This window comes from Pinus tabuliformis, chromosome 1_1 (assembly GCF_031772625.1).
Source record: "Pinus tabuliformis cultivar Carrire ecotype Pingquan chromosome 1_1, CPIR1, whole genome shotgun sequence".
Taxonomy (NCBI): Eukaryota; Viridiplantae; Streptophyta; class Pinopsida; order Pinales; family Pinaceae; genus Pinus; species Pinus tabuliformis.
Window position 1 is genome coordinate 139,796,882 of NC_142297.1, and position 15,464 is coordinate 139,812,345.

The following is a 15,464-nucleotide window of genomic DNA, read 5'->3' on the forward strand; positions in this document are numbered from 1 at the left end:
GTGTCTATGACCTAATGGATGAAATGGCAATTGATGTGTTGAGGCATCAATGGTTCTTAGCAATTCTCAGCTAAGCATGAGACCCCTATGCTCAGATCTATTATTTACACCTTTAGTTTACATATTTGTGATATGTTTGATGAAATACCTGTCATGGCTAGTAGGGTTCAAGTTAAGATATCATTCAAGTGATTTATTTTTCATTGTCATTTCCATGTTAATTTATTGTTCTGAAGATGTTAGAGAATTCCAAGAAGTGACCTGGACTCTAGGCCTAAAAATGTGGCTTGGTTCCCAGAGACATTGGCACAAAACTGATAAAAAGAGTCCCTGAATGTTGGCAGTTGGAAGGTATGTGAGAGCATCTAGAGGTCCTTGGATGCTAGCATCCCTATAGCATGACAGTGACTAGAAGACAAGTGATCATAATATTAATATTTTTATATTAATATTATGTGTGTTAATTGGTTAATTTTTTTAGAGTGATATTTAAGTTTGAATTATAATTTATATTAATATAAAAATATAAAATAATTAACAATGAAGTTGTAAATCTTTTGTAACTAAGTGTATATTAAAATGTATATTTGATCTTAGACTTTTGTGATTTATATTGATTTTTGCAATTGATTTTAGGATAAATCATATTAGTAATATTTGATTGTCAATGTTTGGAATTTACTAAATCTTCAAACTTAAAGATGAACCTATTAATAGTAGATAGATTCCAAACATGGACCATCAAATATTGCTAATATGATTTATCTAAAAAATCAATTGTAAAATATATATTATTATCCGTAAACAAAAAAAATATGATTAAAATATTTAAAAATCCTTACCTCTTTAAAGACATATCAAACCCACAGCCATCAATATTCAAGTCATTCTTTCAAATGCGTTAAGCCATTTTTAACATCTACACATTTTCCTCGTCTAATGCACGGTTGTCCCAAGTTACTATTTCAAATGCGTTAAAGGCATTTTTAACATCTACACGCTTTCCTCGTCTAATGCACCGTTGTCCCTAACTCCTCTCTCATGGGCTCAACGAGCAACACCCGTTAAAAGTTTGTCGGTGTCGATTTTTTATTATTTCCGAGCTTGGTAAAGGCTTTTTTCACACATGAACCTGAATGGGTTTGATGTTTATTTCTATATACTTATTTCTCAAGTTGTTTTTATTGATATTTTTTGGAAGTTTTTTAATGGGTTTTTCTGGTTTAATTTTCCTAAAATATTGTAGAAACGTATTGAAATAAAAAATTTGATGGTAAACTATTAAAATGCTCTAAAAAGTTTTTAAAAATTCTCAGAGTACTAAATCCATATATATAATCAATCTAAAACTAGTTTAAATAATACAAATCAATATTTCAACTCAATTTTTTTTTATCAGATGGCAGCACCTAAAAACCCAAAAAATTACACTAAACAAAACTAAACTACTCTACTGAATCATCATATTCCATTGCAATTAGCCACCATTTCTCCCTTGCTAAAGAAACTCTGGACTCATCTCTTCCCTTGTGGATAGCATCAGCGTATTTCCCATTGCAATTAGCCACAATTTCTGCCTGGCTAAAGAAACCTCTCGACTCATCTCTTCCCTTGCAGCCTGAGTGTGAGTCTAACTCATCCCTCGTGTCTATTTCCAATTCGGAATGGCTGCATCCTCTTCCACAGCTGCATCCGCCTCCACCAACAGGTCCAGCAATTCCTCCTTTGACGTTTTTATTAACCATAGGGGTCCTGATGTGAAGAAAACCTTCGCCAGTTTACTCTACCATCGGCTTTTTTCATACGGATTGAAGGTCTTTCTGGACCAGGAGGAGTTGGAACGAGGAGATTATCTAACCCCTCAAATAGAGAGCGCTATTCAAACAGCCACTGTCCATGTGGCCATTTTCTCACCACATACGCTGAATCAACCTGGTGCCTAAAGGAGCTCTTACTGATGTTGGAGTCAAAAGCTGTTATAATTCCGGTGTTTTACGACGTAAAGCCGGATACCCTTCGGTGGACGCAGGGAAATGGAGCGTATGCTGATGCCCTACGGGTACTGGAAAAGAAGAGGAAGCATGATCAAGTTACCCCGCGACACGACTCAGCGACTATTGAAAGCTGGAGAAAAGCTCTTTCTACTGTTGCTGGAATAAGCGGCTTCGAGCTAGAGGCGTGTAACGGGTAAGCACTCAAACTCCCCTTTCAGCAAATTTTTATTGCCTTATGTGCATAGATATACATACACATCTGTTTCTCAATAGTCATTTTTATTTTCTTGTGAATGACCAGTGACCAGGGGGAGTTGCTAGAGAAGGTGGTTGAGAGTGTGCTGAGAAAGGTGAAGAAGCCACCATTGAATGTAGCCAAATATCCAACGGGTTTGGATGTAAAGGTGATAGATTTTGAAAATGAAGTTTTGTCTCTGCATCAACACAGTGGAAGAAAACCTCAGGTCGCAGGGATTGTTGGTTTAGGCGGTGTAGGAAAGACAACCCTGGCCAAAGAACTCTTCAATGGGAAGAGTTCACATTACAAAAGATCTTGCTTTTTAGATGATGTAAGAGAAAATGTAGGGAAAGGTTCTTTAACCATGTTGCAGAGAAAACTTCTTAGTAGCTTGATTGGTTCAGGTCTGCAAGTAGGTAATAAGGATGAAGGCATAGAAATGCTTAAAAAGCATCTCTCCTCTCACCAGATTTTATTAGTTTTAGATGATGTAGATACCGTGGATCAGGTTGATGAACTTGTGCCAGATCGAACTTGTATCCACTCAGAAAGCTTAATATTGATTACGTCAAGAGATAAGGATGTTCTCACAAGATCAGGGGTAGAAAATTCATTAATTTATAAGTTAAACGGGCTAAATAAAGAACACTCCCTCGAGCTATTCTGCCAGCATGCCTTCGGCCGACCCGATCCACTCCCAAATTTTGAAAACTTGGCTGAAGAGTTCGTAAATGCTTGTGATGGACTGCCTTTATCATTAAAAGTCGTCGGGGCACTTCTCCATGGAAACAATGACACGTCTTATTGGTATAAGCAACTCGACAAACTTAAGAAGATACTTCCCAGAGATATACAAGAAAGGCTTCGAATTAGTTACGATGCCCTGGATGCAGAGGAAAAAAATATATTCTTAGACATTGCATGCTTTTTTGTTGGAGAAGAGAGGGATATGGCCATCAGAGTATGGAACGGCTCACAATGGGACGGCTACTTGGGGCTTCGAAATCTACAAAACAGGTGTCTGGTCGAAGTGGTGGAAGAGGAGTGTTGGGTTGACAGTTACCCCCATATTCCAGTGCCATACACTATCAAGCGTACGAATATACATATGCATGACCACCTGAGACACTTGGGAAGACAGATTGCCTGCTCAATGTCGCCGTGTCGACTTTGGCCTTGGGACGAGAGCGCCTTTGATAATTTGTTGCAGCAATCATCTGTGAGTAGTCAACCTTTAGTCCTTTATATTTATTCATTAAAGGTCCGGGCTCAACTTTGTAGTTCTTCATTATTTTGCAAGAGTTAACGTTTAACAAATATCATTTTTTTTATAACGTACAGGAAATAACCGTGCGCGGAATTAAAATGGTTCTAAGAAATTATCTTGACGATAATGATTTTGAGGGTATTCAGATGAGGAGGTTACAACTTGTTGATACTGAAGGTTCTCTTTTCGAACGCTTTTGGAAGAGGGTGAAGTCAGCAGAACTCATATGGCTCCGCTGGGAAAATTGTCCATACTCTTCCCTCCCTCCCTCGATTTCAATGAAGAACTTAAGGGTTCTTAAGGTATCAGGGGACACAATTGAAACATTGTGGCAACAGGAATCACAGGTAAATTGAAATTTGTTGTCTAAACATGTGTAGTGTTTAGTGGCTATTATCACCATAATGTCTTCGAAAGGTTTTGTAGATGAGAATCATGATCCATATATTAATAAAGTATCGCTGTTATAGCTCAAATGAACATTTTGCAGGCATCTCTGCATTTGCCTGTACGTTTGGAGGAGTTGCGAGTGGATAAATGTAAGCGTTTGAAGAGCATAGAAGGGTTGGCCCAGCTGACAAAGCTTCAACGGTTAGACGCTATTTGGTGCGATGAGTTAGTAGAACTGCCAAGTATGGAAACATTGGTATGTTTGGAGGAGTTGCGGGTAAGGGGATGTGTGCATCTGAGGATCATACGGGGATTGGAGCAGGCGAGAAAGCTTCGACTGTTAAATGTTGGTAGGTGCTATAGGTTAGAAGACCTACCGAGTATGGAGACATTGGTGTGTTTAGAGGTGTTGCAGTTAGAGAGGTGTAAGAAAGTGAAGAGTATTAGAGGGTTGGAGCAGGCTGCAAAGCTTCGGCGGTTAGATGTCCGTGGGTGCAGAGGGTTAGATGAGCTGCCAAGTATGGAGACATTGGTGTCTTTGGAGGATTTGCGGGCAGCGGCATGTCCAAAGGTCAAGAGCATACTGGGATTGGAGCACGCGACAAAGCTTTGGCGGTTGGATGTTCGTGAGTGCACTGAGTTAGAGGAGCTACCACCTATGGAGACATTGGTATCTTTGGAGGTGTTGTGGGCAACGGCATGTCCAAAGCTGACGAGGATAAGGGGTTTGGGGAAGGCCACAAACCTTCGAGAGTTGAAGGTTAGTGGGTGCTCAGAGTTAGATGAGCTGCCGAGTATGGAGACATTGCTATCATTGGAGGGGTTGTGGGCACACGGTTGTGCGAAGCTGAAGAGCATACGGGGGTTGGAGAATGCGACAAACCTTAAATGGTTGGATGTTAGTGGGTGCTCTGAGTTAGATGAGCTGCCAAGAATGGAGACAGTGGTATCGTTGGAAGGGTTGTGGGCAGAGGGATGTTCAAAGCTGAAGAAGATACGGGGGTTTAAGCAGGAGACAAACCTTCGATGGTTACATGTTAGCGGGTGCTCTGAGTTACATGAGCTGCCAATAATGGATAGATGTGTATCTTTGGAGGAGTTGTGGGCAGACGGATGTGCCAAGCTAAAGAGCATACGGGGGTTGGAGCAGGCGACAAACCTTCGATTGTTAGATGTTAGTGGGTGCTCTGAGTTGGACGAATTGCCAAGTATCGAGACATTGGTATCCTTGGAGGGGTTGCGGGCACAGGGCTGTGCTAAGGTGAAGAACATTCGGGGTTTGGAGCAGGCGATAAACCTTCGAGAGTTAAATGTTAGTGGGTGCTATGAGATAGAGGAGCTGCCAACAATGGAAACATTGCTATCTTTGGAGAAGTTGTGGGCAGACGGATGTGCCAAGCTAAAGAGCATACGGGGCTTATTGCAGTGTACTCAGCTTCGGACGCTAAGCGTCAGAGGGTGCTGTGAGTTAGTAGAGGTGGAAAGTATTGAACATTGTACGTGGTTGGAGGAGTTTGCTGACGACGGATGCAACAAATTACAGCGTCCAGTGTGGAAGTAATGGACCAGTGGCGCAGAGGATCAAGGCAGGTAAGGCGGTCATACGACTCTTATTCACGATCTTCACTATATTACAGTATACATTTTGTAATAACAAGTTCTTGTTTAGGGTTTCAATTATACACTTTTATGACCCAAATTCAATAATTTGTTGGTTAGAGATTTAGTGTATTATTCTATTTTAATTCAAATTCATATATTTTTGTATTAATTTTTTTCTTAGCGCCGATCATACTTTTCAGTTGAGGTCAAATAGAGTGGATTAACAATAAGTTCATCAATCACATCAGTCATAATATCATGACTCAATCGAGTTGTCTTTATGTGGATTTTTCTAAAAAATTCTGGTTTATTTTCTTATTTAATTTGTTTCCGGTTTATTTTCCATATAAAATTTAAAAGAGATTCGTTCACAATTTGATAAATAAACTCCACACAATTAAAAAAAATGGTTCAAATCATAGTGCTGATAATAAACTCTACCCAATAAAAAAAAATGCGTTCAAATCAGAGTGCCAATATATACCATCAAAGAAACCAATGCCATTTCAATTATCATAAAGTTTTTAAAAAATTTCATCACACATATATAATTAATATATTGTTTTAACATTTAAAACAACTTTCATAATTTCAAATGTGCATAAACTTCTTATACTTTAATAAGGATCGGATGTGACGGGACGTAAATTGGAATAGGCTGTAATTCCCTCACTGTGGAAGTCAATTTGAATTTATTATTTTTCACTGTACACAAAATGATGCAGAAAATTAAATAGATTGAATTTTTTTTAACTGTATTCATATTTATTTAGGCCGATAGGGGATCGGCATTTCCTTTGAATCAGTGAATTTTTTATTTTTGTCTGCGTTTTTAACTTAAGCATGACATCTGTGCACATCTGATGTCATAGGCATTAATTTTATTTGCACATTACATTTATAATATTTTTTTAGCAGGGAAAAATAGTCTGTTTTATATTATGGTTAAAACAGTACATATTTATGATGGACATATCGTCCTCATAAACCCTGTGGTATCTATAATGTGATTACATGGGAGAGAAAGTACCCAATTTTCAATACAGCTGAACTGTTATCTAATAATTACAAATAATTACAGAATCTGTGAAACTATATACTCTTTTCCACATTTGCAATATAAAGCAGAATTTCACATAGATATTCTATAAGGCTAAGATATAACTTAGATCATTTGCATGTTTAATAAATCACTACCTTCAAGTAGTCATTCCACATATGTTTTCTATATAAAATCAAAAACAAAACTTGTACAAAACTTTAGACAAAAAGAAACAGGGATTTTATATGAACTTATCTGTATTGAAGTTCTACTTTTTTGTGAGCTCTTCAATGGACTATCCCGACGACTTTAGTTTTTCTATTTATGTCTCATATGATCTCGTTTTTATCGTGATATACATTTTTTCTTATGTGGCTAGTAATCCTTTCTTCGATAATTCATCCGCAGTCTTATTATGTGCCCTGCGAATATGCTCAATGGACGGATTCTGAAAGGAATTCCATATGTTTTTTATACGGCTCAGTCAACCTTGTAAGGAAACTTGCTGGATATTGTTCTTCCCATTAACATGATCTACCATACATTTGGAATCCCCAAAATTTTTTACTTAAGGGATATCCAAAAGCTTAATAAACCATAATAAACCCCATAGAGCAACAGCTTCTGCGTTCATACTTGTTCCTTCTCCCCCATACTAATGTATCCAAATCTCTTGCTTTTCTAACAGCTTTACGCAGAAACTGTACCCACATCTTCCTCCTTGAGTTGCCCCATCAAAAAACCTCACCGGGTAGTTGGTGATCTGAAATCTCCCCTACTCTGACTTTTTTTTTGCCTTGATGTCTACATTCGGATCCAAAACAGCCCACTGTTCTATGTGTTCATAGATTATGTTTCCCCCCCACTACTGGAACCAAAAATCAGTTGGTTTCGACCTTTCCAAATTTCCCAGAAAACAACCAAGGCGAACAATCTCCTGCTTTTACTCTGAGTGCTCCACCATTTTAAGCATTCCTCAATTGTATTAAACTAAATGAATGACATTTGCATCTTGTTGGTGAAGTGTTTCAAAATATTAATAGATCTGTGGCAGTGTAAGAATAAGTGTTCATTGTCCTCAGAATAATGCCTGCACAGATAGCATATCCCAGGACCATGGTGGTTCTTCTTTTGTAAGTTTGCCCATGTAAGATTCTTGTTCTGCCACGTTAGCCAAAGGAAGATTACAATTTTTATTGGAATATTAATTTGCCAAAAACTGTGAAACCAATAGTGTTCTACAATCTGAATTTCCTTCATGCATATTTTGAGATAGCAATCCGCCACCTCAATTTCTCCTGTAATCTTCTTTTTTCCAGCCCATGTAATACAATCCCCTTTTCTGTCATAACAAATCCCTGCCTCCTTTAATGTTTTAACAAGTTGTAGCCAATCTAGTTTATATTGATTAGGAAGATTCAGATGGGAGGAGTCAAGCCAAATTGGAATGTTACCATTCCAGTCACTGATCAACTGACTGAGGACATAAATGCCTCTTCTGTTCAGATGTTGTATCAATTCCACTGTCCCAGGTGGTCCCTCACCTGCTCCTATAATGTAGTCTTTTCCCAAAAATATTATGTTCCCTAATCCAAAGAAACAAGAGATATTTTGGAAAAGAATATTCTTGACCCTTCTAAAGTTGTTCCAAATCTGTGAGCCGCCTTTTTTCCCAATTGCTCCTTGTCTCAACTAGAAGGAGAATTCCTTATTCTTCATGTATTTAGATCGGATCAATTTTCCCCATATGCCTTCACTGTTGATGCCTCTTCATAAGGATTTTAAAATAAGAGCCCATCCAAAAAACTTTAAGTTTAGGACACCCCAACCTCCCAAAAATTTGGGTCTACTGATCTTTTCTAGCTTCACTAAATGAGATTTGCATTTCCTTCTTGCACCAAACCGTATATAGCATGCCATTACTCGATTCAGAAGATTGACAATCATTTGAGGAATGCGAAATAGGTGTGCCCAATAAATCCCCAACTGAGAAAGAACTGACTGTGTGAGGACGATACGTCCTCCCATAGATAAACATTTGTGTTTCCATCCCTTAATCTTCAAATAGAATCTTTCCACCAGCTACATCCAATTTGCGTTTTTATAACTTCCAGGTTTTAGTTGATACCCCAAATATTTCATACCCTTGTCTAAATTTTCTGCATTTACTCCAAAACAGTTCTGGATATATGTGATATCATCCTAGTTACATGACCCATAGAGAATAATAGATTTCTGTTCATTTTGAACAAGTCCCGTGGCTATCCCAAACTTCTTTATGATTAAAGACAGTGAAAACCATTTGACCCTGTTTATCATACCCATAAACAAAATATCATCAACTAAAAAGTTATGAGAAACTGTGACACAACTGCTGATTTTCAATGCTTCAAATTCTCCAAATGGACACAGCTTTTTTTATTTTTAGACTTAATCCATCCATCGCCAAGATAAAAAAGAGAGGAGATAATGCACATCCTTGTCTAAGTCCTCTACCAGCGGCAAAAAAATTTGGATGAGAATCCATTAATTATAACTGCATAGCGAACCGTTGATACACACCCCATGATCATTCAGTCATTTTTTAGTTTAATCCAACTTTAAACAGCACCATTTTTAGGTATCACATTACAACATTGCAATAATGCTATTTGCACATTACAACATTGCAATCTAGGTGTACAGTGGAGTATACTCGTTCTTGGTGTATGATACTTCCGAAATTGCAAAGATTATTATCATCAGATGTTCATTGCAATTCATTTCAGTTCTTGCGCTTCCGTTACTTGATCAGAAATTCCCTTTCGAGGGGAGTCTCTGAGTTTGTCATGACGGGATTGCCTCTTTGGATGTTCAGTTTCTGAATGGATGGCATACGCTTGCAGTAGCAGCTTACTCAGCTCACTAATTCCCTCTCCCTAGAGATGATAATTATATGTAATCCGGTCCTTTCTGGTTTTTGGGTCCATTATGTGGAACATATAGAAACAGTTTGATTTTGTTGTTGAGAATGCTATGGGGATTCGCTATGTCATGTTAATGACGAGTACTCTATAAATGGGAACTCCTTGATGAGCAATTCACAGTTCCATCATCTCTTCATGTAGACGATGATCCTGTATTTGGGTGTTGTTTTGATGAAAACATGTATCCTCTGTAGTAGTCAGGAACAGGGAAGGAGTTTGATGGGCGATTTGCCCAGTGAAAATTTGTGTAAAACCGTTAATATTCTTCTCTGAAACTGAGAAGACTGGTTAGTCAGGTGTGAAAACCTTAAAATCGGATGGGTAAGTCTATTTTGATATTCCAACTTGCTCAAAAATATCTATGAAACACACTTAATAAAAATTATATAAATAAAAAACTTTAAAATCCATTAAATTTACTAATGTAATTAAAACATGATAAATAATTCATTTAATTTACCAAACATCAAAGCCACATTAGAGATTAACCACAGACTTTAAACAAAATCTTTCAAAACCTGGGAGATGCCTTTATCACACTCTAATGTTTTTGTTTTCTTCTAGTTTTTCCAAAGCTTTTTATTCTATTTAAATTACACTAATTCTGTGCCAAAGAAATTACAATAATACTGTGCCAAAGAGTGCAACGCAATCCCAAAACTTACTTGAAAATCAATCTCTTAAATGTGCCAAAAGCGTCATTCATTAACTTGATCACAGCAATAAAGATACATTTTCTTCATGGAAAGAACGCTAGCGTTCACCATAATCCTGATCTTATGAAGAAGGCACATCTTCATCATCGAAAGAAGCCGGCAATCCGTGCAGTGGAATAGAACTGTAAGAGAAGTCGGTGCATTCAAGTTCGAGTACGTCTTGTTTGATACCGAGGATAACCTGATTTTCTTCATAGAAATGAAAAGGGCATCTTTGAAAGCTTCAGGCCTGCACAAATTTGTCTCCTGTAGCATGGAAATTCATTGGTGAGCAGGATATTGGTCTTAATGATTGACCCAAATCCCTATCCAAGGTTACTAGATCAGTACTTCCGCCCTCAGCTTGCACTCTTCTTATGAGACCAGAATACCTGCTTTTTGACTTCTATTACATCAATAAATGCATCATGAAATCTGGGAAAAATACCGACGTTTCCCAAACTTATGAAACATAAACTTTTCTCCCTGCAAAATTTGTTTATATTCACCCAGGCCCAAATGCAGGCTTGTGTTCCTTTCATGGCTGTCATACCGCTGTTCTTCAATGTGGCTAATGTTGATAGCCTCTCTGCTGTCTTCTCTTTTGATTGCTACCTCATTCTGAAGCAAATCTAGGAGCAAATCAAAATCAAACCCCTTTTCTTCTCTCTGGTCATCATCAAAGTCATGCAGCCCATTAAAATACAACACATTTGACTTACTGTGGCTCTGTTTTAAGCACAGATCCGGATCAAGGAATATTTCATGGATGAATCTGATTTCTTCATGTTCTGAAGTGTCGTCTTCAGTCTTGTCCAGATCATAAACGCCAAATTAACAACTACCTATATTTATGGGCATATAACCTTGCTAGTAGACACTCATATTTACATACATTTTGGGTTTTGGGTGGATTGCTTTGGGATGAAATTTGTGTTTTGGGTGAATTGCTTTTTTAATTTAATCGTTAAAAATAATCTATATTATAGAATTAAAATTTTGGAGCGCCACCTCAAATGCCATTTTAGTAGTTCTAAATATGTTATGAATAATTTTTCTTTTTAAAGAATGATTGTTCTAAAATTTTACTTGTCAAAAGCAATAATTTTTATTATCTTCTAAACTAAAATTTTCCATATAGACTTATTATATTTTCAAATATTAAAATTATTTCCATATAAATTTATTATATTTTTGAAAATATTAAAACTATAAATTTGCATTTCAGTTGTAGTATGCATTTTAAATTGAAATTCCCTTTTCTTTATTTAGGGGTACATTTTAAAATATTGGCCAAAATATTTAGTATGCAGTTTGACTTTGTAAAATCACTTCCTATGTTTACTTTCAATTGAGTATACATACAGTTTTAACTAGCCATAATAATTTTAGAAATTGGATCCATGATCCATGAATAACTTCAATATATCCACACATTTATCTATTATTTTCTTTTTTTCATTTTTACCATCATTTTACATACAAGATGTAATGGAGATGTTCCCATTCTTAACAATGAAGCAACTCTTGACACAACTACCTTCCATTCATAAGCCTCCTTAATGGATTTAGAACTTTTGTTGGTTTTAAAAGAAGCATTATAATTTCAATTCAATCAGGGTGTGCAAAGATTTTTCTCTTTTACAAATTGTTAATTTATTTTGGTTTTACAAGTTGAATTCAAGTTACAAAAATGAAACATATTAACCTTTTATTCTTTTCAAGGTTCTCTTTCCCAATTTCCTAACATAACCTTAAGGACTCCATGTGGACTTTCACTGCATTTCTGTGACAAAACATGCCCCAAAGTAGTGAGACAATGTTGTATCTCTCGGGGTTTGAACTTGCAACAAATTCCATTTCTATTCCATAATTTAAATAAACATTTGCATAAAAAAAATGTACAAATAAGATGTAAATAAATATATTTATCAAGAGTTACTTTCCAACATGATTTGGGTAAGAGTAAAATTGTAAATTGGTAGACATTTAGTTCTTGCCAAATCAAGATTGTGGGATTGGATTTGTTTATTAACCACTATCAATTTAGCATTCACCAATGCAATTTATAATGTCCACTATTAATTTAGCATTCACCAATGCAAGTTATAATGTTTTATGCAATAGTTATAATGTTTTATGCAATTTTTTCTACGGCATAATTTCTAAATTGAGTATATGATTTGATTTGCCTATTGACCACTATTAATTTAGCATTCACAGTACGTTACAATGTTTTATGCAATTTTTTCAACTTGAGTGGCAAACACTAAGCTACCATACAACACTTTTGTTAATGAATTGTTAATTTTACATTTAATATATTTACATATAATAAAAAAAAAAAAAAAAAAATATTTAATTTGGTTTTTTTGGGCTACAGGTTATGTTTTTTTGGTTTACTATTAAATAATGAAGAAAATAGCAAACCTAGGTAGATGATTTCCAAATGATGCCCATCAATGTTGTCTATTCATAATTGTAAACAATAAGGTTGTCTTTGCTTATGAGTGGAAATCTGTTCCACTTACCCTTTAAGTGGCAAATTATTTTGTTAGTAATGTAAAACATTAGGTGAATACCATACTAGAAAGTTCATACTAAAGCTCCATACATATGCGAGTTCATTAGATGATATACAATTATAAAAGTTTCCATTGTTGGTAACATAAGAACCATCCTTTGAATAGTTGTCACTGATAAAAATGGCAATGTTGTATTAAAATAAATAAAACCCACTGGTCAACTCTACAAAAGAGACTCTGAACCAAGAGAGTCTCGCTCTGCAAAACACTCTACATTGTTCATGTAAATCACACATTATATAGTAATCATGGTTTTTAGGTAAGTTAGAACAATAACCTAAGAAATAGAAACTAATTCCTATCTTGAGGTCATGTAAATCAACTCACTATTCTAGGATATTCTCCATTATCTTCAACACTCCCCCTTAATGGAGAAGGGGTTCACAAATATGCCTAACATCTCCCTAAACATTTCAAACTTAATCCTACCAAGAAGCTTAGTGAAAATGTCTGCAAAATTATCACATGTATTACAATATACCAAATGGATTTATTTGGATTGCACTTTCTCCTTTACGAAGTGGAATTGTGTATCAATATGTTTAGTGTTTTTGTGGAACGTCGGATTATTAGCAAGTTTGATTGAACTCTGATTGTCGCATCTGATTGTTGTTGCATCTATCTATTCTTCCACGACATCCTGGAGAAGTCTCCGCAACCAAACTGTCTCACACGTTGTTGCACACATGGCTTGATAGTCTACTTCCGCCGAGGACAAGGAGACTGTGTTCTGCTTCTTGTTGCTCCATGTGATCACCCTGGATCCAATGCTGAATGCATAACTCGTTATGGATCTGCGATCATCTACATTTCCAGCTCAATCTGAATCTGCAAACCCTATCAATCTAACATCAGAAGAGTGAGTGTAAATAATACCGTAATCTACAATACCTTGTAGATACCTCAAAACACTTTTCAGTGCATTCCAATGTCTTTCAAGTGGCTTGGACATATATTGGCTTAGCACACTGACTGCATAAGCCAAATCTAGTCTAGTGGTGGTTAGGTAGATTAGACTCCCAACCAGCTCTCTATAAAGTGTTGCATCTGCCTCCTTTGAGCCATCTTCACTCTGCAGTTTGATGTTCTATTGTAATGGTACTGCTGCAGGGTTACACTGATCCATCCTAAATCTCTCTAATAGACCTTTGACATACTTTCCTTGGGATAGAAATGTTTGTCCTGAATCTCTCCAGATCTCAAGACCCAAACAATATCTCAACTCACCAAGGTTTTTCATTTCGAACACCTGTGACATCTGTTGCTTGATTTCTTTGATTAGATATGTAGCATCACCTATAATGATCAAATCATCTACATACAAAGAAATTAACACTATACGCCCTTGTTCATCTTGCATGGTATAAATATTAGGGTCGTTTTTACTTCTGTTGTAGCCAGCTTGCAGAAAAAATGAGTCAATCTTTTCATACCAAGACCTTGGTGCTTGCTTTAGTCCATAAAGTGCTTTCTTCAATCTACAGACTAAATGTTCTTTCCCTTTCTAGAGAAACCCTTTAGGTTGCTCTAAATAAACCTCCTCTTTTAGTTCTCCATTTAAAAATGCAGAGTTTACATCTAGTTGGTGTATCATCCAATGTTTCTTAGTAGCTAAAGCAATTAACATTCTGATAGTGTTTAGTTTAGCTACAGGGGCGAAGGTTTCTTCATAGCCTATACCTTCTTTTTGTGAATACCCCTTTTCTACTGATCTAGTTATTAATTTTTCTATGGTTCCATCTGCATTAATCCTCGGTTTGTATAACCATTTACAACCTATGGTTTGTTTTCCTTTAAGAAGTTCAACTAGTTCCCAAGTGTTGTTCCTGATTATTGATTCATATTCCTATTCCATGGTTGTTTTCCATTCTCTACATTCATTTGCTTCTTTATAACTAGAAGGTTCAACCACATTCATTATACTAGCTGTAAAAGCATTTTCCCTATATCTTGCAGGCAATTGAGCTTTCCTACCTGATCTCTTGAGAGGTGGGGTAGCTTCAAACCTTGTTTGATCATTATTTTCTTCCTGCTACTGCTGCTACCGCTGTTGATGTTGTTATTGTTGTTGCTGTTGCTGCTATTGTTGTTGTTCATCTTCTACTTTTGTCTGTTGTTGATCCTGATTGTTTTCTGCTTCTTCCACCAAGTACGGAATATCCCATTCTTCATTGTACTTATCAGATTCTTCATGATCCTGCTCATGGAATATGACATCTTTACTAACAAAAATCTTGCGAGTAGAGGGATTAAATAATCTATAAGCTTTATGTTGTGAACAATACTCTATAAAAGTACATCTGATGGCTTTCGAATCTAGTTTTCTTCTCTCTTCCTTTGGAATATGGGCAAATGCTTTAGATCCAAATACTCTTAAGTGTTTTACTGTGGGATTAAATCCATATAATGCTTCATAAGAAGTTTTAAACTCAAGACTCTTTGTAGGACTCCTATTTTTCAAATAAACTACAGTATTCAATACTTCAGCCCAAAAACCATTCGAAAGATTCTTACCTTTCAACGTGCTCCTAGCACATTCCACCAGTGTTCTGTTCTTTCTTTCAGTTACTCCATTTCGCTGTGGAGTATGGGGTACTGTGAACTACTGCAATATTTCATGGTCTTTACAATACCTGATAAGCTCATCTTCCCTGTATTCTCCCCCTTGATCGGATTGGAGAATTT

The 15,464-nt window shown here is 36.4% G+C and overlaps 1 protein-coding gene across 1 annotated transcript; it reads left to right on the plus strand.

Moving 5' to 3' along the window:
* The first annotated feature begins 1,760 nt into the window (after positions 1-1,760).
* On the plus strand, positions 1,761-5,683 carry LOC149212025 (disease resistance protein Roq1-like). The gene is made up of 4 exons (XM_089390532.1): positions 1,761-2,187; positions 2,296-3,451; positions 3,574-3,846; positions 3,990-5,683. The coding sequence occupies exons 1-4, from the start codon at positions 1,958-1,960 to the stop codon at positions 5,448-5,450; spliced, it is 3,120 nt and encodes a 1,039-aa protein (XP_089246658.1). The 5' UTR covers positions 1,761-1,957; the 3' UTR covers positions 5,451-5,683.
* Positions 5,684-15,464: the final 9,781 nt, after the last annotated feature.